Below are 27,126 nucleotides of genomic sequence, written 5' to 3'. Positions count from 1 at the left end.
TTCATTATATATCTAACTAAAATCATAGAATTGAATTGGTCAACTACCAAACAACTCCTACTTGTTTAAATATGTCTAATGCTAATCCAGTCAAGTATACTGACTATCATATAGTAATTCCATGTGACTGCTAAATGACTACTGAGAGTAAGCTCATAGACAAATAAACCAACTTTTGTTAAAGGCGGAAAATATATATTCCATAATAAAACTTTTTAAATGATATCTTCCCCAATGAACTTAATAATAACCTACTTTTCTAACTATAAACTAAAAAGTACTTTTCCACATATGAAAGTTAATATAGCATGATGGTTAAGAGCATGGGCTCTTGGGACATACTGCCTTAGGTCACTAGCTATTTAACTCTGGGCAAGTTACTTAATCCCTCCATGCTCTAATTTTCTCCTCTTAATAACTGGGTACACTCAGAAGCGCAGGAGTGTGAGAGAATTCACCAGAGCCACAGGGGAGAGCAGAGAAGGCAGACTGACGAAGTATACTGCTGAGGGGAGCAGCGGGCGGCAGGAGAGGTCTGCACACCATGTGGGACCCTTGCCTGGCGGCGGGGGATTGAACTGGCACTGTAGTGGCTGTGGGCAGCTTCGCAACCCAGTGCTCAACCACTGCGCCACAGGGGAGGCCCCTGGTCATAGGGCTTTTAATAGAGTCTCAATAATTGTTTCAATTACTAGTGAATTCTGCCATGTTTAGAGTTGTTTCAACAGTTCAAATTGAGTTTTCATTAGGTAAAAGTGTAGAAATTAAAACTCCATAATTCACATTCTATGAGTTTGGCCTTAATAAATTCAATTGTTCTTGCCATTCATCTTAGGTCAATAAAGTTTAGATACATGTGCATGAGTAATTCATAGTTACAAATTATTTATCACTATTCTCAAAATAAAATAAGAATTTCAAGAGTGAAGATAAAAATTTACAGATTGGATAATTCAAAATTATACTAAAATTTCTTAAAGCCAATTTTAAGCTGGGTTCTAATTAGATAAGTAAATAATTTATATTTGACACACTTTCTCTTTTATGAATTATCTTCAATTCTCCCTTAATGTCTACATTATTATTCCTCTCCATCTACTCTCTGCTCTGGAGAGCTTGGAGAACCATGAACCCTTACAAAAGCCTGGAAATAGGAAAGGTACTTAACTGATAGCTCCATCTCCCTTCCTGAAGGGTTGCTCAGAAATATTGTCTTCCTCCAGAGAACATCATAGATTTTTTTCCAATTACTACCTATTTTCCTCCTGAGTTTTATTAACTTCTCTTTTCCCTTGTTCCTTAAAGGTACTGAAGTTTTTCTATACACTACCTGTACCTTAGTCAATAATTCTTTAAATCCCCCTCACTATCAGTATGATGGGTAATCTTTTCCTTGGCTGATTGTTTCTAACCTAGTATTTATACTTACTTCACAACAGCATCAGTGTCTATGTCTTCTATTTGCGAAATTTTGTTAATTACACACTGGAAATTTAAAAAAAAATTTTGATTAATGTCTTCCAAATTCTAAGTGTTACATGTTCATTATAAAAAGGACCTCAATGATGTTGATAATCATTTTACCAGAAGTTTTGACTCATATATAGTTAAATGTGTTTAAATAACTGTAGCATTACCCTTACCCTATTAAATTATTACAGAGTATGCTTGAACTATAATAAAATGTCCTATTATATAGTTCTTCAAAATTATACACCAAAATCACAAAACTTTAATACGTAGGACTAAGGTAGAAGTTCCATATTGAAATCCCCCCAAAAATTCATTTTAAAGGTTATATTTCCTTGCAATACACGAACAGTTTAAAGTTAAAAAACAACAAAGCCTTATACTTCAGAAGTCTAGAAATTAAAACATAGCAGTTTAAACTTACTTAAAAATATGACATACATACACAGAAAATTGTATAAATTATGTTAAACTCAAAAACTTTGATAAGAAATTTATCTCTGTAAACAGAATTCAGATAATGAAATTGGAAATTGCCTATAAGCTCCTCTCTTGCTCCCCTTCTAGTCATTACTTCTTTCCAAAAGAAGCCACTATCCTAATTTCTGACACTTTAGATTAATTTTCCCTGTGTCTAAAGTTTACATACATAGAATGAGATTGTGTATATTCCTTTGTGTCTGATTCCTTTGACTCTTCACTATGTATGTATTGTTATCCACATTGCTCCAAACAAATTTATTCATTCACCATTCTATTTATTTTTTTCTGTTGATGATGGGTTGTTTCCAGTTTCTATTAGAAATAGTGCTGTCATGAACATTCTTGTGTTCCATTTAGAAAGCTTATGTAAACATAAGTCACAATGTATATTTTGTGTTAGTACCTATTGTCAACAATTTTCAAAATTTTACAGTGTTTTAGTCAGTGACAGAAAAAGGTAAAATGGGGTAACTATAATCTTTTTCAGCTTGTTTAAATAAAACATTAAAATCCTAACCATGTGTGTCAATTTAATGATCATTACCAATGAAGTATAATCAATACATTAAAAATTTTTTTTTTCAAATATAGAACTGATGTTCAGTGAATGAGATTTCTCTGAGTAAAAGAATCAAAGATCAGGGAAGATCAAGAAACAATTTTAATTTATAAATGAAATTTTAATTTATAACTTAAATAAATTTTAATTTATAAATTAAGTTTTAATTTATAATTTATTAGAGATTAGGTAAGAGCAAATAAATATTTATCTACTGCTGATGAGAGTATAAATTGGTAAAAACTTTCTAGAAAGCAATTCTGCTCCATTCCAAACAATTTAAAAATACTTTCCACTCTCCGACTGAGAATTCCACTTCTTAGACTCAATTATAAGAAAATAGTCTCAAATATGAAAAACCAAGGAAACTAAAGTTTACACCAAAGATGTCTGTCAGTGTTCCTTATAGTACCAAATTGAAAACTAAATAGCCAATATAGAGAAAAGGTTAAAAAGGATTAACCAACATAATGGTAGAATATTATATAACCAGTAACAATTGTTTTTCAAGGCTTATATAATGAAAATATGTTCATGCCATCTCGTGATTCAGCTAAAATACATGTACAACTCAAAATCATACTCACAGTGTGATAACAATAAAAAACTAAGAAGCTACACAAAGAAATAAAGTGATAATCTTGACTAGTAGGGATATGCTTTTCTTCTATTTTTTCTATGTTCAAATAAATGAGAAAATATTACTATTATGCTACATACATTATTACTAGGATCATGCAAAAAAACTTTTTACAAGATTCTAGACCAAAATGTAATAAAAATATATACTTACCTGTTTAATGATATTCTTTGCTGTAATAATCATTTCTTCACTATAGATTTCTAAAAAATTAAGTTTTCTTTGTTTTAAAAGTCCAAATACAAGAGATACTAGTCTTTCCTATTAAAATAAAACAAATGTATGTAATTTCACACTTTAATCTCAGAAGAAGAAATATTCAATATCAAGGGTTTTATTGCTTGATCCTCAATCTCTACCCTACATACAGTGTTTTCTATAAGCTTAAAAGAAATCCTTCCATAGCAACCTTGTCATTATATTTTTCTAAAATCTGATCATTTCTAAAAATGGTTAAATCCTTATTCCACTACACTGGATCATGTGAAGTTGATTTAGGGACAAAACAATATAAGAGGTTTTTTTGGCCAACCTCCAACAAGCTAGAAATTATCCTACTCAAACTGTGATGACCAAAAATATTCTATGAAACCCATAGTTATTTTTATTAACTTTTAAATATTTTTTCATAAAAAATTTATTGATTTGTCATTTACAAAAATACCTAGGTTTGGGAGTACACCTTCACATTTCAACATGCTTCACTTGCCATCAACCAAAGCTCCAATGTCACTATACTATTTACCTTCCCCCTGCCCTTTCTTTACCTTCCTCCCTCCTTCACCCCCAGACTGCTGGGAACTATCATCCAGAATTACATTTGTTATGTTTTGCCAATTTTCTTTGGGTAGAGACCTGTGCTTTTTAATTTGTGGTCTAAAAGACTAGAATATTGATCTGGACTATGTTATCCATAGGGAATTAACTGAAATGTACACAAAAATCTCTTTATCTACATATGCTGCTCAGCTTTTTGGTAGTAATCAGCATTGTGTAGCTAACAAATAAGCAAAGCCTAAATATGATCTATTTGTATAAAACATGTTCATAATAGGTACTAAGTGAATGTGAAGGTCTGAAAATAACCACATAATGATAATCACTTTTTATAAGACCTATGCCAGTGCATGCATACATGTGGATAAAAGTTCATCTGCCCTATATCTATACTTTGAACTCAGTTTTTAACCATGTGACATTGTTTTAACTCTAATTTCTAATTAAGTTATAAAGTTATTTTATTCTCTAATTTTGTAAGATAATGACCAATTAAATGGTAACATAGTGAAGGACTTCATAGATCAGCTAGAACTTGAAATTTAAGAAAATTTTGCTCACACTAATCTGAGAAGAACATATTCTAAACTAAGGTTGTTTGGAATTAACACTAATGACATCAATTTCATTCCAGAGTTCAAAACACATACCTCTTCTAAAATCTGACAGTCATCTTCCAGTGGTCTATTTAAGTCACTGTGAGAATAAGTAGAAAATTCTGCAATCATCATTTTATCTATCAGTTTTTCTAATTCACAAAGTTGTGATCCCAAATGCCTATGAAGGAAAATGTTATATTATATATATGTATATATATGCATATATATATTCATTAAATATCCAAGTTTACATCATGATAAGGGAAAGCAGCTGGCAAAACTTTCCCTGCTGACAGTATTTGTGCAAATATGTGATGTTTTAGTAAAATGGTAACTTTCAACTTATTAAATAACTAAAATAGCTTTATTTAACCTCCCAAATACTAATTTTCTTTTTATGTCTTTAAACCCCAGATACTTAAATGTGTTGCATAAAACTAGGATACAGAAATTTCAGGACTGCTTTCTTGTCTTTTTTCACAGATAAAATATTCAGATATTCTAAGTTTGTTCCTTATTAACCACTTACTGAATAGCAACACTGGTAATTCACCAGCTACTCATTTATTCAGCAAACTAGTCAACAAATACAAATATGTGCCAGGCTGTATTCTGGGAGGGTATAAATATCTGAAGGACTATCAGTACAGACTGACTCAATTCTCTATCATTATCAGTTTGAGTTATGGTATAACATCCCTCTGGTCATTAAACTAAAAGTCAATACACAATATGTTTAAAACTGAAATACCAACATACAGGAGTCTCCCTGGTGGTGCAGGAGTTAAAGTCTCAGCACTATCAAGCTATGGTCAGTCACTGTACCATTCAATCCTGGGCCAGGGAGCTAACCCACAAGGTGCAGCAGATTTTTGCTGTCTCGCCTACCTTTCCTTAGCGTATTTCAGAAGCTCTGCCTGTTCTGCTCCCCACTCAGTCTCTGGTGAATCCTTTCACTCCCACCTCTTTACCTCCCGCCCCGCACCAGTGGCCTATACCCCAGGTTCCTGTATGCATAAGTAAAAATAAATCTTAAAAAAAAATACCAATATACAATTTATCCATGAACAACTTCTCACTTAAAATATAATGCTTCTTTTTAGTCTACCGCTAACATTTGCAGATTTTAGCTGCAGTTAAAGTGAGAAGTACTCTAATCTGGGGTGAGCTGGGGGGGTAGTAAAGACAAGTACTACTAAAGGTATTTGGAATATTTTCCCTTGAAAAAACATGGCTTATATCCAAATGACAAGATAGGAACCGTGAAGTTTCTGCTCTGCAAGGTAGTAAGGATGAGTACCTTAATATATAAAAGGATGTTTGCGACACAATACAATGACTTTATAAAAACAAGAGAGTGAAAAATCTAGATAATTAAGTTAGTTAAAGATATTTCAAAACATAAGTGAAATACGCTAACAGGAAATCTATACTTCAGTGTTAAAAAAAAAAATCCTTTTAAAAAGGCTCTATTTTTTGGGGCAATTTAAAAACATTTATATTTAAACGTTTAAATTTAATCTTAAAATTAAGCAATTAAAATTTATAATTAAATAATGAACAAACATCTAAAAAATCTACATTTACTTGGGGAAAACCACGTAATGTTGACCACTGTCTTTACTAAGAACAGATATATAGCACATTAACAAAAACACTTTAAAAATCTATATATCAGGCCTCTCTGGTGGCACAAGGGGTTAAGCTCCGCACTATGAAGCAATCTGCAGCCTCTGCAGCATGAATTCAATCCCCGGCTGGCCAGGGAGCTACCCACATGGCACGCAGACCTCTCCTGCCTCGCCCACTGCTCCCCTCAGCAGTGTACTTCAGTCAATCTGCCTGTTCTGTTCCCCACTCTGTCTCTGGTGAATCCTCTCACCCCCCGCATCTCTGGCCTGTACCCCAGCTCTTGTATGCATAAATAAATAAATCTTAAAAAAAAATCTGTACATTTACTTGGGGAGAAACCACTTAATGTTGGCAACTGTCTTTAGTAAGAACAAATATATGCACATTAACAAAAACAGTTGAAGACATGTAAACTTTTAGACAAATCCACTGCTACTGTATAAACAACATATGGGAAGTGGGTACAATGATAATGGTGAAAAATCTGATAATTGAAAAACTATAGATTTGTTTAGCCTATGAACATTATTTCTTACAGTGAATTAGATGGCTAATAAGGTTCTCAGAAATGGCACCAACATCTCACACTAAACCAATTTAGAAGATATCCACTAGTATAAACTAAAACATTGCCGTAAAGAAAATTTGGCAATGTCTAGCAAAATTACATAGGTAACTAGCCTTTGATATAGGATTCTCACTTATCAGAATCTGTCTCAAAAACATAATCATGCATTGCTTAATGACAGGGTTACATTCTGAGAAATACAATGTTAGGCAATTTTGTTGTGTAAATGTCAGTAATTATACAAAATGACATAGCACTGCCTACACTACATGCCTAGGCTATATGGAAAAGTCTACTGGGACCACTGTTGTAATATTCAGTCCCCATTGTTGACTGAAAACTCATTAAGCAACATGACTCTATGATGATTAAAAGACAAAGAAACAAAAATAAAATAAAATAAAATAAAATAAAATACAAAGAAACATATACTTACTGTAGTACGGGTTGTAACTACAAATGAATAGGAGACTAGTTGAATATATCATAATATTATATACTTTAAAGAGAATTTAGAAATGCCAATAACTAATATAGCTACAGAGAAGTTTTTCAATTGTTTTTTTCATTACTGCCCTTCTTATTCCTAATAAATATTTTCAGACATTTTTATTCTTAATGATACCCCTATACACACACAGTATATCTGTTTAACGATCTAAGATCCTTCCCACTCTTCAAGAATCAATTTTGTTCTCTTAGGGTGATAGTTCCCATTGAGAATGCATATTGTAGAGTGATTTTCAGAGTATACTGTAAGGTGAAAACAACAAGGTAGAAAAATGTATATATAAATGCAGATAAGAAAGACAAATGAATAAACATGAACTAAAACTTTTTTAAATGGTGACTTAAAGAGTAGGGAAGAAAATGAAGGGGAATAAGATTAAAGTTATATTTCTCTGAATATTTTTTGTTTCATAGATTTGACTTTGGAGTCATGTAATTACTTAGCATGGTTATAAAACATCACATTAAAAATTAATCCTTAATATCCAAAAGAAAGTTTTAAAAAAAATTTACGTGTGTATCAAATTATTGACAATTTTACACAAAAAAGGTATTTCTTTTTTGTTTATTTGTTTTGAAATTGCATTATTTTTTTATTGAGGTTATACTGGTTTACAACACTGTATATGATTTAAGAGTATGGATTTATATCTCTTCAGATGTCTGTTGTCACACCACACCCCCACAAAAGCATCTATAATCCCAAAGAAGAATGACTTTAAATGACTTTAAAACCTAGCAATGTATCAGTTCATCATACAAGGCCTGTATCTTAAAGAAAGGAAGAGAAAGAAATCTATGTGTTTGTAGTAACATTAGCTTTAAGAACACTGCATATATAGTGTGTGATAAAACAAATGAGTAATTACATTGGGTTCATTAAAAAACAGTTTTCAGCCTGTTTGAGAAGATACATATGTAAGATTAAAGAATTAAAAACTCTTATAGACCTGAATTTAAATTAGAAATATGAATTCATACATTTTCTTGAAAAAGGTAGTTATTTTCTAGTCCCGCCCACTACAATAATGACAAATCCAATAACAAGGAACACCTCTGGTACCAGATTATGATTTATAAATACCACTTCCTATACAATTTAAAATAGCCTGCACATTATTACTAAGCTTATCAAAAATATTTTGTAGTAGATTAATCTGTCAAGACATATAGTAGAGTGGTAAAAGTAATCTACTGAAAAGATAAAAAACGAAAACATCACTGCGTGTAAAAGGACTTAGGTCTATATATCTAGCTAAATAAATTGGAACAATTCCAATGCTTTCTACTTTGATATGCCTCAATCTGTACTGTAATTCAGATCTCCTAAACTGTATCTTTTCCATGAAGATCTCTGCGCTGCTTTTTATCAGTGTAACTTACATGTCAATAAACTATAGTAATACTAGTTTCATCAAAGAGTAGAAAGTCTGTTTTTTTGTCCTTATCCCAGAGTATACAATGTGGATGTTTTCTTACTATCATGTTTTGAATATCTAAATTTAGGAGATTTTCAGGATCAAAGAAAATGTTGAATACCTTTGATAAATACCTTTGATTCCCTTACATGGAATCTCAATATGGCGTATGATCAATGAACTCACAATAAGCTTGAACTTACAATTAATTCTGAATATTTTCCATCTTTTCTTTGCAGAAAGAAAAAAGGATTGTGACTAGAAAACAAGCTAGCTTCATTAACTTTTATCCTAAAATCAATTATTATGCTAAGTTCTAATTCAGTAAACATGTAACTCAATTGCCCACAGTTTTACATCTAACGCACTTATAAAGTTAGTATTGATGTTCAGAGTGATCTGTTTGTAGTTCTATAAATCCTCACACAAATATATTAAAAATCATACACATTTCTAGGGTCAGATGAGAACTGGGTTGAATATGGGCTCCACTGTTTTATAACTTGACCTGCAGCAAGTTATCTAGGACTTTCTCTGTCTCGCTTTCCTTATCTTTTGAAATGGGGTAAGATTACCTATCTAATAAAGGTTTTTTTTGGTAGGGGGAGTCAAATAATAAATGTAATATACTTAACACAGTTTTTGGTACAGAGTACCAAAATATTCAATAACTGTTCTTAGGTTTTATGGTGGTGTTGGTAAGAGTGGTAGTAAGTAGTAAGAAAAGTTATCAATGGTGAAAACTAAGTTTCTACAAAAACCTTTACAAGATAGAGCAAATAACATTTCATCTCTGAATATCAAAGTAACTGATATTTAGCTATATCAAAGTAACTTTTTATTTCAAAAGCTACACGATACCAAGGTTCAAATATAGATGTAGACCCTATATTACATTTGCTTAATAAGTATTTAAATGCCATTAACCTCACCAACACTTAAATTAGTATAGATCATAAATGACATATTGTCACAGTGATTACCATTCACTTTTATTAACAGAAAATTTTCACTTCATAAAAAATGAGTAAAAATATTTATTTTTTAGTAATTGAAACTGCCAAACTTTGCAACAATTTAGGCAGTAAATTCATAGTTTTTAAAATCATAAAGCTCAATATATGTGCAAAAGATCCATTTTAAAAACGAGCCAACACTTCCCACTGTGTAAATTAGTCTTCACATTCAGAAGAGGGTATCAAACCATGGGATTTTTATGTTGATAACAAATACATTGTACCCCTAACATATCAGTAAAAGCCCTTTTGAACAGACAAGAAGATATTTCATTTCAAAGTTTCATTTTAAAAAGAATAAAATCATGTAGGAAGATGTTACCACTTTAATTCCAAATCCTAAAACTGTTGAGAACCCAGAGGTAATTAGAAACCAGCCTTCTCAATTCTAAAGAACACTACACTTGCCTAGAGAGCTTAAAAACGTGGACGTGCAGTCTTACCCATTAGAAAGTCTGACTTAATTGATCTGGATGTGGTATGCTGTAACTTTTTAAAAGTTCCTCCAAGGTTCTAGTACATAGCTAGGATTAAGAACTATAGTCACAAAAACTATGTAAGTAGTTAATTAGGGACAGTGATGTAAGAAAGAACAGGGGGGAAAAGAGTAGAACAGTACAAAGAGTCAATATAAATTTGTTAATATACTTAATAATTCAGATTACACACATAAGTATTAAGATGTGTATACGTAATTCTTGCCCAAGATACTTGGGGACCAATAAAAAGGTTTTTAAAAAGCCCTAAACCCCAAATAATATTAAATATGTTAAAGTGTTAAAAAATTTCATTAGAGGGCCTCCTTGGTGGCGCAAGTGGTTAAGCTCCGCACTATGAAGCAATCGGCAGCCTCTGCAGCACGAGTTCGATTCCCGGCCGGCCAGGGAGAATCCCACATGGTGAGGCACACCTCTCCTGTCTCGCCTGCTGCTCCCCTCAGCAGGGTATTGCAGTCAATCTGCCTGTTCTGTTCCCCACTCTGTCTCTGGTGGATCCTCTCACCCCCCACATCTCTGACCTGTACCCCAGCTCTTGTATGCATAAATAAATCTTTTTAAAAAATGTGTAAGAAATTTATTTAAAAAATATTTCATTAGAGAGTACAAACAAAATGTTCTGGGAGTTCAGAAATTATAAGAAAAGTTTATAAAGGAAAGGTAAAAAATACAGAAAAAAGAAAACATAAACATTCCTTATCACCACTAACTAAAAAAGATTAACAGTATATAGAAAAATCATAAAAAATATTTAAATTCTTTTAAAGTGGATTTGCATTAGAGTAATTTGATTATTGATAGATTTTGATACGAAGGTTCCCTTTAAACACAATAGAAAGAACATAATATTCAACTCCATGAAAGAAAAATATGCCTATTTAGCTTAAAATAACAGTCATAGTTCTTCTGCTAACATTACACACTAAAATTTACCCTTAAAAATTCCTAACATTGGATCTCCCCGGTGGCGCAGCAGGTTGAGTGCAGCACTGTGAAGCTGTCCGCAGCCTCTGCAGCGCAGGTTAGATTCCAGGTAGGCCAGGGAACAACCCACATGGCGCCACAGACCTCTCCTGTCTCGACTGCTGATCCCCTCAGCAGTGTTTTCGGTCCATCTGCCTGTTCTGCACCCTGCTCTGTCTCTGGTGAATCCTCTCACCCTCTGGTGCCTCTGACCTGTACCCCAGTTCTTGTATAAAAATAAATCTTTAAAAATTTTTTTTTTACATTTCTAACATTATTTCTGATGATTTATTTAAGGCACATACCGGAAGCTGTGAATGCCCTGAAGTTCCTGCTGTAGAACCTCCTGTGTTGTAGCTATTAAGTCCAATGCTCCAACAAATTCAGAAGTAGATAACAACACCTGTACTGTAGGCTGCGTCTGATGTACAGTTGCCATTAACTTCAGTTTATTGTACACTTTCACACAATTATTTCTGCTAAGTGCGAGTCTTAAAATGTGTAGTGATCCTTCACACATTACTTTATCAATCTGTGCAATTTTATCTCGGAGCATTTTTACAGCCTGGGAAGTTTTCTTGAGGTAGTCCTGCAATTCATGTTGAGAGGTCATTGCGTGAAAAAATGCTTCTGAACGTAGGGAGATCTGGTGAGCAATGTTTACTTCCACAATATCCAGATAATAGCTCAGCTAAAGAGGGAAGGGGAAAAAAAAAATCATGGAATATTACAAGTATACCTTCCTTGACAATCCAAATACTTTCTGAAATTATATGAGATTTTTAAATGAATTTTAAATTCCATTGTGTAAACTTTGATTTGGAACTTGTGGGAGTTGATATTGGGCATAACAAAATGGAAGGGAAGATTAATAAATATAAGAGAAAAGAATAGAAGGTCATTTACCTTCTACTCCTGCCATTACTGCCTTCCAAACACCAATTACTTTCTTGAAAGTAAGAGTACTTCTAGTCATCTCAGATTATAATCTAGTTCCAGAAATTCTAAAATGTGAGAATGACCTCCATAGGCACCCTTCCTCCACGTCATCACCCTTCCCCATGCATCATTTAGCTTAACTAAGAGATGTGTATAGTAATCATTTATTGACCTGTTCTTCCATCAGTCCCTGGTATTTTATATGCATAATTTTCTAATTTTAACAATCTTGAAATACAGATATTATTACTATTATTTACATGAGATTAATTTGAGTAAAGTTATATGGTGAGTAAAGCAGCAAATCTAAAATCTGAACCCAGATGTATGTGACTCAAAGGTTGAAACACTTTCTACTATACTATGCTGCTTCAAAATGCCAAGGAATCTGTGTAAGTCACAAACTATAGAAAGTACAAGAATTCATTTGGATCTTTTTTCCAAGGCTGCATATTTCATATTTTAAAAGTTATCTCTTTACCAATTTGTCAAATTCAGTTTACTGACAATTTATTTTCTTCTTAAAATGTTAACAAATGCCTTCTAATAAAACTAGTTCTATATATTTATTTTAACATTATCAAGACTAATTCCTAGAACATGTTTTCTAATTTTCTAAGTAATGTTCTAAGCAAAAATGCTTTCTAATTTCAAATACCAACTTTGAAAACATAAATTGCTTTTTTTTTTTCCTATCTAACTTTATATGCCTTTTTGGTCTATATTACTTTTCCCTTTCTCTCCTTTTTTTATTAAAAATTTTTCAACCTGGGCCTCCCTGGTGGTGCAAGGATTAAGTAGCAGCCTATGAAGCTATCTGCAGCCATTGCAGCATGAATTTGATTCCCAGCCAGCCAGGGAGCAACCCACATGGCACAGCAGACCTCTCCTGATGCCCTGCTGCTCCCCTCAGCAGTGTACTTCAGTTAGTCTGTCTGTTCTGTTTTCCACTCTGTCTCTGGTGAATCCTCTCACCACCCCACCACATTTCTGGCCTATACCCCAGTTTTTATATGCATAAATAAATAAATCTTTTAAAAAAATTTTTTTTCAACCTAAAGTTCAAATGTTAGGCATTATCTCTGAATATCTCAAGAGAATTCATGGCGTAAAAGGTCTTTCAACATTTAGAAATCATAAGATAAGATCATCTGGTTAACCAAGTCTATTTTCTTCAAACTACACAGAGTCACACATTTCTTCAATAATCTACTGTACCATATAATAAGTTACAAACAAAATTCTTCCATAGTGTAAGTCTCATACATAGCTGTTCTCTTCATCTTTGATATGGATGTTCTTTTTTATTTACCTAAAAAACAGTATGGCGACAAAGGTACTTGGGTATATCGCAAGCTAAAGTGAACTCAATTTTTAGAATAGTAAATGCAAAATGGATATGTTCTTTAGGACAGTGCTTCTCAAAATGCAGTTTAAATGCTGTTGCCAGTGTGTGAACTATTTAATAAGGAAATTGCTGGAGAGTGAATCAAATACATCGCTAAGCACACTGCATTATTTTTTTGAACAAATTCTTTGTGAAAGAAGAAGTCCTACTGATTTACATTCTAATGCAAACTTCTTATCTCATTGCTGATCAGCACTTTGGGTGGCACTACAATAAAATACAAATTTCTCTAATCTTGGTTATAGTATCTCCTCTCTTCAAAGTTAGTTGTCATGCCTGAGTGTGAAAGAGCTGCCACAGAATCCTTTCTTGGATTCCTTTTCTAAAAACAGAGCAGAATGAGAAGTCAAAATGTAAATACGACAGACCTGAAAAAAATTCCATTACTTTAATTACTTTAAACATGTAGCAGAGAAATTTATTTCATTTGAATTTCAAAGATTTAAGCAATTTATCAAGATTCCATTGATCCATTATTTTAAAAGGTGTTAATGCTTTTATAACTCATTTCCTGTTAGAGTTCTACAAGGGGAACAATTTTTAAAGTATTCCAAAAGGCATCTGTATAGATTGATGAGATTTTTATTGACTTTTGTCCTTTCCCTTTCTTAAGATATTACACTACCAAGGCACATACTTGGAAAGTGAAAAAGCAGTCTGGGTGTGAACCTGTGTCCATATAGGTTGTATCCATCACTTACAACAATTTTATGAATTTGTTTTATTCAAGGAAAATCTTTATAAGTGAAAATGTTGCCAAAGGGAAAAACTGGTTTCATTCAACTGTGAGAAAAGGAATAATCAGTTTTTCCTCCACATTTCTTCTCTCAACCACAAGCTAATCTTTCTAGGTACTGAGGAAGACTGGACCTAATTAATTGAATAGGGTTTCAGACTGCCTGAGATAGGGTTTCAAACTGCCAAGAGATGTCACTAGACTGAAACAAATGCTTTCTTCTCATTTTAACACCAATCTGTTTTTGAAAAGCTGTAAACTGGGTGTTGAGAAAGAACAATGATCAGAAATCTCTACTTCCTATTAAAGTTTTAAAGATTCTTGAAAAGTTAAAATGTTTAAAATTCTATATTTTAAATGTTCTTCAAGATATTGATTTCTGAAATACAGAACACTGGGATGTTTTAAAAATTGCTGCCTAATAAAACGCAGAAAACTAAGTTTTACAAAGGCAAAAATATATTTTTGTATCTTATTTTTTAACTATGACATTTTTGCTTCAAAACAATGTCTTTACTATGTATAAATGAAGAAAAGCAGTACCTCAGGAAAAGGTGATTTTCTATGCTTTAATTCATAAGACTATAAAATCAGCCAATTTATTATTTGGAATATATTTAATGCAATTAACTGTAATAATATAATATACACTTTCAATTAAAATTCAACTACTGCTGTTTTAGATAAGAAGTACTAAAACAGTAATATTTTCCTTTTTCACCAGTTCAACTTGTATTCTATTGACTCAAAATGCTATTATCTTATCAGTTAAGATTTTATTATCAGTAATAATAAAAATGAAATTAAATGACAATAGATTTTACTAAATAACTAAATCTGAATTCACACAACAAGCACCACTTCACTAGCATAAAGTTTCTACATGGAAAAAGTCAATGGGGGCCTCCCCTGGGGGCGCAGCGGTTGAGCGCTGGGTTGCGAGGCTGCCCGCAGCCTCTACAGCGCCACCTCGATCCCCGGGCCACGCGAGGGTCCCACAAAAAAAAAAAAAAAAAAAAAGTCAATGGACAATTACCTTTTCTTGTAGCAACTTTGATGAAGCTGCATCACGGTTTCCTTTTCCACCAGCAGTATTAAAATGAGACCATGGTAAAACTGAATTAAAAGTTAAGGAATCGTCCAAGGCAAAATCTGGTTTCATAAAAATCTATTAAAAAATACATTTCCCTCAATTAGATAACCATTTTCTTTACATCCATTATTTAGTCTTTACATCATAGTACCATTTAACAATAATTAACTTGGCTCGAGCATAAAACAACAAAAGCAAGTGATAAGCAGGTTGAATTATATGTACAACAATCCATATAAGAAAAACATATAAACAATGTTTCACCAAGCCAAAAATGCTTATGAAAGATAGAAAAATTTTTTTGCCTTTATCAATGAAGATAATCATTCCAATAATCAAACTCACTAATACTGTCCCACTAGACACAAACCAAAAGTTATAATCTAAAATTTCCATATTATTTGCCACTGATAGTTTTTCACCTATCAGTGTTTAACCAAATATCAATTTCTCCACTTAATTTCTATTTTTCCCTGCTCAAAATTCTTTCAAAGTGATTTTTTTAGATATACACTAAATTTTAAAACCAAAAACAAATTACATTTTGTGAAAAGACTACTCCTGATCCTTTACATAACTTACCCATCTTTCCCAATATATTTCCTACATATAATGAATCCCCTCTCCTTTATCCTTACAGCATTTCATTGGTTTAGCTCTTTATTATCTGTGTGTTACTTGCTAATGTCCTTCTGATAGGAAGTTAGGGTGGAAAGGAAGGGCACCGTACCTAGAACAGGAATCTGTATATACACATAGGCTGCACATACACACAGTATGATTAACAATCTTTTTCTTATTTAACTAAAACTCTTCCTTCGACCTGAGATTCCTGCACTGATGATGCTCAAAGGAGTGCTGGACACTGATGCCATCACATGTACCAAGGTCAGTATAACCAGGATGCTGATAACTAGTTCTGGTGGCTGAATGTGAGGAATGCCAGAAACATCAATTGTGATGGGCTGTTCTGATGAGCTGTTAGCTTATGACTGTTTTGTTTAACTCAATATGAAAAGATTAGCTAGAGGTTTGGTGACAGAGTGGTTTCTTCAGAGAGTTATTACTGCCATTTTCTTAGATTTCTGGCCACTGAACTGAAATAAAGTGTTTCTTACAGATCAATTCCTGTCTCTGCTTATTGGCGTTCTGTAGTGACAGGCAGCACCAAGAACCCAGACAATTCCTGTATCACTTCCACAACCTATGCCCTCTATTTGCTGTCAGACATAACTTTAAAATACAAGTATAATGATATTTAATTTCTCTGTTTAAAAGTCTTAGTGGATTCCCATGGGCCACAAACCAAACTCTTTAGGATGGTATTGAAAGTCCTTCATTTATTGACCCCACTTACTTCTTTGCATCTTGCTACTCCAACCATTTACAAATGACATTCTAGTAATATTCAACTATCTTCCATACCCTCATATGCTTAAGTATCTTTGTACTTTCACTTAAAAAGCCTTTTCTTGGGCCTCCCCAGTGGCGCAGCAGTTGAGCGCTGGGTTGCGAAGCTGCCCGCAGCCTCTGCAGCACCGGTTCGATCCCCGGCCGCAGGGCGAGGGTCCCACATGGCGCGCAGACCTCTCCTGCCGCCCACTGCTCCCCTCAGCAGTGTACTTCGTCACTCTGCCTGTTCTACTCTCCGCTCTAGCTCTGGTGAATTCTTTTACCCTCCCACGCCTCTGACTGTACCCAGTGCTTGTATAAATAAATAAATAAATCTTAAAAAAAAAAAAAGTGTGTTAGCAATTTTAATTAAAAAAAAAAGTCTTTTCTTACTTATCTTCCTGGAGAACATGACCCAATCAAAAAATTAAATGTCTCTTTATATAAGACAGAAATTAATCACTCTCTGAACACAAGTATACCATGAATACTTATTTATCTCATACCTCACAAAAATTATTTAGTATATACATTTCTCTCGACCCTCGGAGACCATATGTTCCTATAAGATTAGATTTATAGCTTATTAATTAATCTTTGTATTCCCAGCATAGACTCTGAAAAATGGTTTAATCAATTAATTATTTTCTATACTGTATTTATTGACTTATTTTACCTATATCCAAAAATTAGTATTAATGTGAGAGGGAAAAATCTAACTAGGGACATGAATATATCTTCTAATACCCGCTTTCATAGAATTGAAAGTATTAATTCAATATATATTTACTGATTGTTTAATTCTGATGCTATGCACTGAGGGGGAAACAAAGGGAAATGAATACATATGTTCTGAGATCAAGATCCTCAACCCAGGTGATATGATAAAATATATTCATAAACGTAATGGGAAAAGTGACAAATGTCTTAAAATGGAGGGCAGAGAGCTAAATAAAATGGTATGGAAATTTGAGAATGTGGAAATTATCTTCAGTTGGGGGAAATGTATTAATGTTAAATTTGCTTAGAGCAAAAGACTGTAAAGGATATAGAAAGATAAGGGAAACGCCTTAGAGGTTAAAGCAACTGTACAAATGAAGTACAGAGTCACCAAAAAAGGTTTGACTGAAGTAAGTAATGTGAAGATTAGTAGGCAAAAGTTAAGAGTGTGTCAAGGATAGAAATGAATAAAGGTATTAATAACAAAACTTTAATTGTGTAAGAATCAAAGAACTTAATAAATGACTTCCCTCTCCTTTTTGTTTCTGACTTTTTGCCTTTCTATCTCTTTTCACCCTAAAGAGTGATCATCACAGACTTCACTGAGAATCTAATGAATCAAATGGACTCTTCCTGCAGTGGAGGTAAAAAACATCTATCACATACAGCTACAGGTTTTTTCATATAAAGAAAACATCTTTTAATAATTTGAAGGGGTATGAAGGTCACCAAAATTCTTCTTTAGAATGGAGAGACTTAAATATATTTGTAGGCTTCTGTGATGAGGAAGAAAGACACTGATGATTCAAAAGCAAAAGAAGAAAAGTGATGCAACAAAGTCCCAGAAGAAGCAAAAGGGTCAGTGTCAGAAAGCAGTGAAATGAAAGCTGCTTATAAGGCAAATTAAAGACCAAATGTTAAATAACAATATTCTGATTTTATAAGATTTGTTACCTTAGGTACTTGTTCCAGATCTGTCCTGGATTTATCTATGAAAAAAGGGGAAAATACGATTTTTTAAACTTGTTTTAATTTTACTTCCATAAACTGTATTTTGACAGATTCAATACTGTACTGGGTCACAACCAAATAATTACTTAACCTTCTTCCTTCAATAACCATCTACTAAGTACCTCCCATATACCTATTAGTAGGCAAAGCACTGAATAAGGCATATATTTCATATAATTTTAATCCCTTGTACAGTAGCAATAAAAACACCTAAATACAATTCAAGTCTTTTTTAAGTGGACACAGAAAGCTATATGCTACCTTATTAAGTTTTGGTGAGATTGTTTGGTATCCTATGTAATTTTAAAAATGAATTAAATTCTAAAATAGGAATACTGTTTTTATTGTTTAAAATAGCCAATATCCCATCCAGAAATTTTTATAATCAAAGGTCTTTCTAATTCCCATTAATTTTCTTCTTAGACATCTTAGTTTGTATCATCTACAAATGTATCTGCAAATGAACCTACTTTACCTTCATCTCACCAACTATCTCAAAGCACCTTCCTTTTCAAACTAACCTTTCTGCACTTGGACTCCTCCCCCCTGGCCTTACATGAACCCATTTCACTAATTATGCTCCGTATCTTCAATCTTTATATTTTCATATCTTCAATCTCTTCCCTTCTAATAACTCATTCTTCTCTACATATAAAGATCCTAATTTTCTCCCATTAAGAAAAAAGAAAATGAAAAGATAAAACACAGGGCCTAGATTAGGGTGAGGCAAGGGAGGACCTTGGGTGCAAAACTTAAGGAAGCACTCACTCACAGGGTTATATAAATGCCTCTCTGGCCACATCCTAATTCTAGCCATGCAAAAAAATTCTTCTACTCTATTCCCACTAGTCAATATCCCATATTTCAAGTTTTCAAGTCACATCCATACTGGTAGTCTTCATTTCTTCTCCTGTACTTACTCCTTAACATACAGAATTGAGTTTTCTGTAACCATTACTTCTAGTCTGGAGTATTTCTCTATAGTCTCCTTCACCAGAACCTTTTATTTAATCTATCCCTTAAAAATGCCACTTATGGGCCTCCCTGGTGGCACAAGGGGTTAAGCAACACACTATGAAGCAATCCACAGCCTCTGCAGCAGGAGTTCGATCCCCAGCCGGCCAAGGAGAAACCCACATGGTGAGAAAGACCTCTCCTGTCTTGCCTGCTGCTCCCCTCGGCAGTGTATTTCAGTCAATCTACCTGTTCTGTTCCCCACTCTGTCTCTGATGGATCCTCTCACCCCCCCCCCACTTCTCTGGCCTGTACCCCAGCTCTTGTACGCATAAATAATTCTTTTTTAAAAAATGCCACTTCCTAGTGTTCTAGCATCAGTTCTTCTCACTATTCATACCTGCCCTGAGTGATCCTGTCACTTGAACCCAATTATTATGCTATTAATTAGCATAGTATCTGTGATAATATCTACCATACTTAAATCTGCAGGCTCTTTCCTGAGCTCCCAGTTGCACACCAGACCCCTCCTCTCTGCAAATCTGCACTCAAACTAGCCTTCATCGCTTCCACAGTTTCTCCTCTTATACTGCTTCTCTCATTGAACTGCACTTCTCACCTAACTAACTGTCCAAGCAAGTAATCTTGGGAATCATCCTTTAGTCATCTTGCTCCATTACCAATTGACTGACCACCAAAACCTATGTCTTGATCTCTGAGGCCTAATTTCCTCTCTATCTTCATTATAACTGCTACTGAGGCTACAAGATCTCTTAGTTATATTACTGTAATAATCTCCAACTGACCCCTTACCTCCAGTTTTATCATCACCCATAAATTTATTATACACAGCTATTTTCACTATAAAATGTATAACTATAAACCCAGCCACGTCTATTAACATTATTTTATAGTTCAGGCCACCCTGGTGGCGCATGGGTTAAGACACAACCTATGAGGCTGTCCGCAGCCACTGCAGCACAAGTTCGATTCCTGGCCAGCCAGGGAGCAACCTACATGGCACGGCAGACCTCTCCTGACTCACACGCTGCTCCCCTCAGCAGTGTACTTTGGTCAATCTGCCTGTTCTGTTCCACACTCTGTCTCTGGTGAATCCTCTCACCTCTCCCCACCCCCACACCTCTGGCCTGTGCCCCAGCTCTGTATGCATGAATAAATCTTAAAAAAAATATATTTTATAATTCTAGGACCTCCCTGGTGGCATAAGGGATTAAGACAGCAATGTGAAGCTATCGTTAGCCACTGCAGTGTGCGTTCAATTCCCAGCCAGGGAGCTGACCCCCATGGCACAGCAGACCTCTCCTGTCTCGCCCACTGCTCCCCTCAGCAGTTATTTCAGTAGATCGGCCTGTTCTACTCCCCACTGTCTCTGGTGAATCCTCTCACCCCTTGCAGCTCTGGCCTGTACGCCAGTTCTTATATGCATAAATAAATAAATCTTTAAAAAAAAAAACATTATTTTATAGTTCTATAATGCTTTCAGAAAAATGGTTTAGCATAGTATACAAGTCTCTGTATGATTTCATTCCCACCTATTTCTTCAGTCTCAGTGTTTGCTCCCAGTAGAGACAATATACTAAACTCCTGCAGTTCCTTGAACATGCTATGTTCTCTCTTGATTCTTTTTTAAAGATTTATTTATTCATTCATACAGAACTGGGGTGTAAGCCAGAGGTGCGGGAAGTGAAAGGATTCACCAGAGAAAGTGGGGAGCAGAACAGGCAGATCTACTGAAATACACTGCTGAGGGGAGCAGCGGGTCAGGCAGGAGAGGTCTGCTGTGCCATGGGGGTTGCTCCCTGGCTGGCGTGGGATGGAACTTGTGCTACAGTGGTTGGCTGCAGTGGCTAGCGATAGCTTGATAGTGCTGTCTCTAACGCCTGCACCACCAGGGAGGCCCATCTCTCTTGATTCTATGGCTTTGCATAAACCACTTCCTGAAATGACTTTTCCACATATAAATCTCTCTGATACAAATAATCATCAACTCTAGGAAGTCTTCCAAAGTTAGGTTAGTAGCTTTATGCAATGTTACCATACTGAAATTGATACACAGTGCTGCAATTTTTGGTTTATTTATTTAATCTTACCCAGAAGACCATCAGCTTCTTAAGGACAGGGACTATTTCTTATTCACCTATTTTTAAGCAACAAGCAAAGTACCAAGCATTCAGATATTAGTATTAGTTGAACTGAAGGATAACACTACCATTAGACTCATTCCTTTTCTCATAAAAGCTTTTAATAAAGATTATGGTTGTAGACTACAAACACTTCACTAGAAATAAAAATTATACCTATGACTGCCAGCAAGGTCCCGAAATTAAGATTTTATTAATTTTATGCTATACTACAAATAGCACATATTCATCCACACATTATTTACTAATAGCACATATTCATACCATGAGTATGTAAGAGAGTTCTGTCAAAGGTATCTTTAGGAGGACAAATATTCTTGCATCTTTCATGGATCTTCTCTCTCTAATAAAAAGGCAATTAAATAAATAATGTGATCAATGCTATGTGGCAATATAAGGATTCAAAACATCACAATATTTCACAACAGAGTATCAGAATATATCAAATTACTTCTAAATTTCCAATATAAAATCACTAGCCACTTGAACTTAAATACTAATAAACAAGTATTCTTAACAAAGCAAAAAGCACTGAAAACTATGGTCTACCACCTATATACCCTTTACATAGTTGTAGTAAACTCTACATAAACTTGAAATGAAATAGGAAAGCAAACAGGAAAAAAAATTATATAACAGAAATCAAGAGAGTAACTTTTAAAACAAGAAAGAAAATCCAAAAACCTATATAACTAAGATATATAGATAGGTTGACACCTTCTGAGTAAAAAAAAAAAGACTAGATGGTCTAGATGGTCACTTATGCCACTATTTATCTTTTTAGAGATACTTGGAAAAGTAGCAATGGTAAGGAAAAAACAGTGGGCCAGTAGTGTTCAGAGCTCTGATAACAGTTCTGTCAAAGTAACCATACAATTTTGTATTCCTACACACAATGAATGAGAGTTTCTATTATTCCCCATCCTTGCCACCATTTGGTGCTGTCAGTGTCTTGGATTTTTGCCATTATAATAGTTATGTAGTGGCATGTCATTATTAAACATGAAAAGTGATGTTGAACATCTTTTCATATGCTTATTTGCCATCTATCTGTATGTCTTCTTTGATGAGATGCCTGTTCTGTTCTTTTGCCCATTTTTTGAATTGTGGTAAAATATACATAAAAAATACCTTTTAAAACCACTAGTGATACTGACCATCTTTTCATTTGTTTATTAGTTATTTGAATATTTTTTAAGAGAAATGTCTTTCAAGTCCTTTGTACATTTATCATTCAGTTTTAAGATCATCTGCATAATTATAGTTCAAAGTAGAAAGTTTTAAATTTTAACAAGTCCAACCTGTCAACATTTTCTTTCATGAACTGGGCTTTTGATGACTAGGCTACAGATTTTATCCTATTTTTCTTCTGAAAGTTTTACAGTTTTGGGCCTCCCCAGGGGTGCAGTGGTTGAGCGCTGGGTTGCGAAGCTGCCCGCAGCCTCTGCAGCATGGGTTCGATCCCCGGCCGCTGGGTGAGGGCCCCACATGGTGCGCAGACCTCTCCTGCTGCTCACTGCTCCCCTCAGCAGTGTACTTGGTCACTCTGCCTGTTCTGCTCTCCCCTCTGGCTCTGGCTCTGGCTCTCACCCTTCTGTGCTTCTGACTGTACCCAGTGCTTGTATAAATAAATAAATCTTTAAAAAAAAAAAGTTTTACAGTTTTGTATTTTACACTTAATTTAGGTATGTGCTCATTTCTGTGAGTCTGTTTCTCAATTCCTTTTTTTTTTGCATGTAGGTGTCTAGTTTCGGCACTGTTTATTCAAAAGTCTACCCTTTATTAAATTTCCTTTGCACCTTCGTCAGAAATCCGTTGACTGTATTTGTGTGAGTCTATTTCTGGGCTTTTTATTCTGTTCCTTTGCTCTACACTCCTATCTATACCACATGGTCTTTATCACTGTAGCTTTAAATAAGTCTTGAATTCAGGTAGTGTCACTTTGAACTTTATTCTCACCTTCAATACTGTGTTAGCTATTCTCTTTTTACTTCCCATGTAAACTTTAGAATCAGTATTTTGATATCTATGAAACAAATTGGTGGCATTTTAATTGGATTATGTTGAATATATAAATCAAGTTGGGAAAAACATGTTGGCAATATTTGAGTATTCCCATTCATATAATGGAATGGAATCTATTTAAATTTTCCTTGATTTCTTTTATCAGCAGTTTGTAGTTCTTCTCATATACCTCTTCTATATATTTTGTTAGAATTATACCTAAGTATATAGCACTGTTTTTATTTCAAATTCCAGTTGTACACTATAGTATATAAGAAAGCAATAAACTTTTGTGATATTAATTTTGTTCCTATAATCTTTCCATAATTGCTCAGCCTAGGAGCTTCTTTTTTGATTATTTAGGGTTTTCTACATACATAATCATGTCATCTATGAATAAAGAGTTTTATTGCTTCCTTCTCAATCTGTACACATCTTTTTTTCCATTTCCATTGCCTTAGTTAGGTGTTCCAATAAGATACTGAAAAGGAGAGCAGACATCTTCATCTTGTTTCCAATCTTAGTAGAAAAGCTTCTAGCTTCTCACCACTAGCTGCAGGGTTTTAGAGATACCTTTAACAAGTTGAGGAAGCTCCTCCAGTTTGCTGAGTTTACTTCCATTATCATTAATGAGTATTGGATTTTGCCAAATGTTTTTCCTATATCTATTGACCAGATCATGATGTTTTTCCTTTAGTCTGTCTGTTAATGTGATAGATTACACTAATTGCTTTTGAATACTGAGTGAGTCTTGCATATCTGGAATAAATCCCACTTAGCTGTGGTGCATAATTCTTTTTATACATTATTGAGTTTGACTTTCTAAATATTTTAAGGATTTTTATATCCATGTTAAAAGAGATAAGTTTATCTTTTCTGTAACGTCTTTGTCAAATTTTAGTATTAGATTTACTTGGAGTCAGAAGAAATCAGAAAGTATCCCCTTTGCTTCTGTTTCTCTGGAATAGATTATAAAGAATTGGGTATAATTTCTTCCTCAAATGGTTAGCACAATCCATCAATGAACCCATCTAACCATGGTCCTTTCTGCTTTGAAAGGTTATTAAATGATTCAATTCCTTTAATAAGCATGGGCATATTGAAAGTACCTATTTCTCATGTGTAAGTTTTGGTAGATTGTGTTTTTCACAGAATTGGTCCATTTCATATACATTATCAAATCTATGACATAAAGCCATTCATAATATCCTTTTATTATTCACTTCCGATATTAGTAATTAATGTCTTCTTTTCTTGGCTTGAGGCTTATCAATTTTAATGATTTTTTAAAAAAAACAACTTTGGTTTTATTTTCTCTATCAATTTCCTATTTTTAATTTTACTTATTTCTGCTATAATTTTCATATTTTCCTCCTGATTACTTTGGGTCATTTTCTGGACCCCCAAGCTGGGAGCTTAGATTATTAGGTCTTTCTCCTTTACTAACATATGTAACAATATCATTAAATTTCCCTCTAGTGCTGCTTTCAGTTCAACCTACACCTTTTGCTAAGTTTCTATCAACCTTTCCTTAGTCAATGAGTCTCTCCTCTGCCATTTTCTATTGATAAATCCATCAAAAACAGTCTTCGTTTATGTTAGTGTTTTTCAGATGTGGAAATGCAACAACATGTCACTGAAAAATTCTTGGGTTAATGAGGAAACCAAAGGAGAAATAAAAAAAGACCTGGAAACAAATGAAAATGAAGATATGAGCTATCAGAACCTATGGGTGCAACAAAAGTTGTATTGAGAGGAAGCGCATAGCAATTCAAGCCTATATCAAGAAACAACAAAGAGCTTAAATAAACAATCCAACTTTTCATCTGAAGGAGCTAGACAAAGAAGAACAAATAAAACCAAAGGCAGTATAAGGAAGGATATAAAAAGAACCAGAGCAAAAATAAATGAAATAAGAAATAAAAAAGACAGCACAAAAGATCAATGTAACCAAAAGGTGGTTCTCTGAAGAGTTAAACAAAATTAATAAACCTGCAACTAGACTCACCAAGAAAAGGAGAGAGAAAACATTTAAGAAAAGAATCAGAAATGACAGCACAAAAATACAAAGGATCACAAGAGACTACCCTGAATATCTATATGCCAACAAATTGGATGATTTAGAAGACAAATTCTTACAAGTATACACCCTTCTAAGATTGAATTGATTTCCTCTTCATTTTTTTTTTTTTGAGTTTCTATCTCTATTTACATTATCCATCTATTCTTACATTTTGTTCATATTTTTTGTTAAAGCCCTTAGCATATTAACCATAGTTGTTTGAAATTCCTAGTCTGAATAATTCCAACATTATTTACATATCTAAGTCTTGTTCTGTTATTTGTTGTCTCTTTAAATTGTGTTTTTGACTTTTTTTTTTGGTCTTTAGTATATATTTAAACTTCTGTTGAAACCAGGTAATGATGTGTTAGGTAAAAGGAACTAGGGTAAACAGGCCGTTAATGTAAGGTTTTATGTTTTTCTGGCTTCAAGTATTAAGCTGTATTTATTGTACCTGTAGGTGTCAGAGGCTAAAATTTCCTCTGGTATCCTGTTTTTGTCTCCCTTGAAATACTTAGAAATATCTTAAATAAGGTCTGAGGCACACATTTCTTCTAGTTGTAATCTCCTATTATTACACAGGTGTCCTACTGATGTGGTAAGAAGTGTATGGGGACAAGAAGGAGTCTATCGTCTAATGATTAGATGTCAGTCTTCAATAAGTTTGTGCCCAAAGGGTAGTGCTACCTTCAAAAAGCTTCTCAATTGATGGTTTTCAGTTTTAGGGTTTCTCCCTGTTGTGAAAACTTCCAAGCTTTTTTTTTTTTTTTCAGACTTTGATTCTTAATTCTCATACACTTAACAATTTTTTAAAATAAATTTTATTTTTATATTACCCATACAATTGCAACCCCCTTATTTTGACCCCAATCCCTCCCCTCCTGCCCCCTATCCCCCATAGAGTGTCTCTGGTTCATAGTTTTTTGTTGATTTTGATTTTCACTTTCTTATAGTTATTCATTTTCCTGGTCCCTTATTTAAGTTTTCTAGACTTCCAGCTTCTTATATGCTGGACCAGACTAATCTTAGCTTTTTTAAGAAACCACCAAACTGCTTTCAAAAGGGTTCCTGATACACTGAAGGCACTTGATAAATATTTCATCAATAAATAGATAAAAAGGGCCTCCCCGGTGGCGCGCAGACCTCTCCTGCCGCCAGCTGCTCCCCTCAGCAGTGTATTTCATCCGTCTGCCTGTTCTGCTCCCCACTCTGGCTCTGGTAAATTCTCTCACCCTCCCGCACTTCTGACTGTACCCGGTGCTTGTATAAATAAATAAATAAATCTTTTTTTAAAAATAAATTAAATAAATAAATAAATATATAAAAAGAAAAGTCAAATTATAGGTTATAAAATATGAGATTAAAAACCGCCAAAAAGAAGGCATATTAAAACTCATCTATTTGGCATCCAAAAAGTTAGATGTGATCATTTTTATGTGTATGTACACATGTAAAGGTATATAACAGTTACAGGTTCTGTGTAAAAATAGTAGGTAATGCTAGAAATGAAACA

General features: G+C 33.9%; 1 protein-coding gene across 2 annotated transcripts in view; it reads right to left on the bottom strand.

The window, feature by feature from the left end:
- The window catches only part of VPS54 (VPS54 subunit of GARP complex), a gene marked incomplete at both ends in the record, with an annotated part of 62,095 nt that overhangs the window by 32,554 nt on the left and 2,415 nt on the right, over positions 1 to 27,126 (bottom strand). For both annotated transcript variants that reach the window (XM_084235479.1, XM_084235480.1), the window contains 7 exons: positions 1,430 to 1,485; positions 3,306 to 3,413; positions 4,580 to 4,706; positions 11,438 to 11,823; positions 15,252 to 15,383; positions 18,375 to 18,409; positions 21,812 to 21,890. In XM_084235479.1, coding sequence (XP_084091605.1) covers positions 1,430 to 1,485; positions 3,306 to 3,413; positions 4,580 to 4,706; positions 11,438 to 11,823; positions 15,252 to 15,383; positions 18,375 to 18,409; positions 21,812 to 21,890 — 923 coding nt within the window. The remainder of the gene's footprint in view (positions 1 to 1,429; positions 1,486 to 3,305; positions 3,414 to 4,579; positions 4,707 to 11,437; positions 11,824 to 15,251; positions 15,384 to 18,374; positions 18,410 to 21,811; positions 21,891 to 27,126) is intronic.

This window comes from Talpa europaea, assembly GCF_964194135.1.
Source record: "Talpa europaea genome assembly, chromosome: 6".
Lineage (NCBI taxonomy): Eukaryota > Metazoa > Chordata > Mammalia > Eulipotyphla > Talpidae > Talpa > Talpa europaea.
The sequence above is the reverse complement of the archived record's forward strand: the minus strand, read 5'-3'. Positions and strand labels throughout refer to the sequence as shown.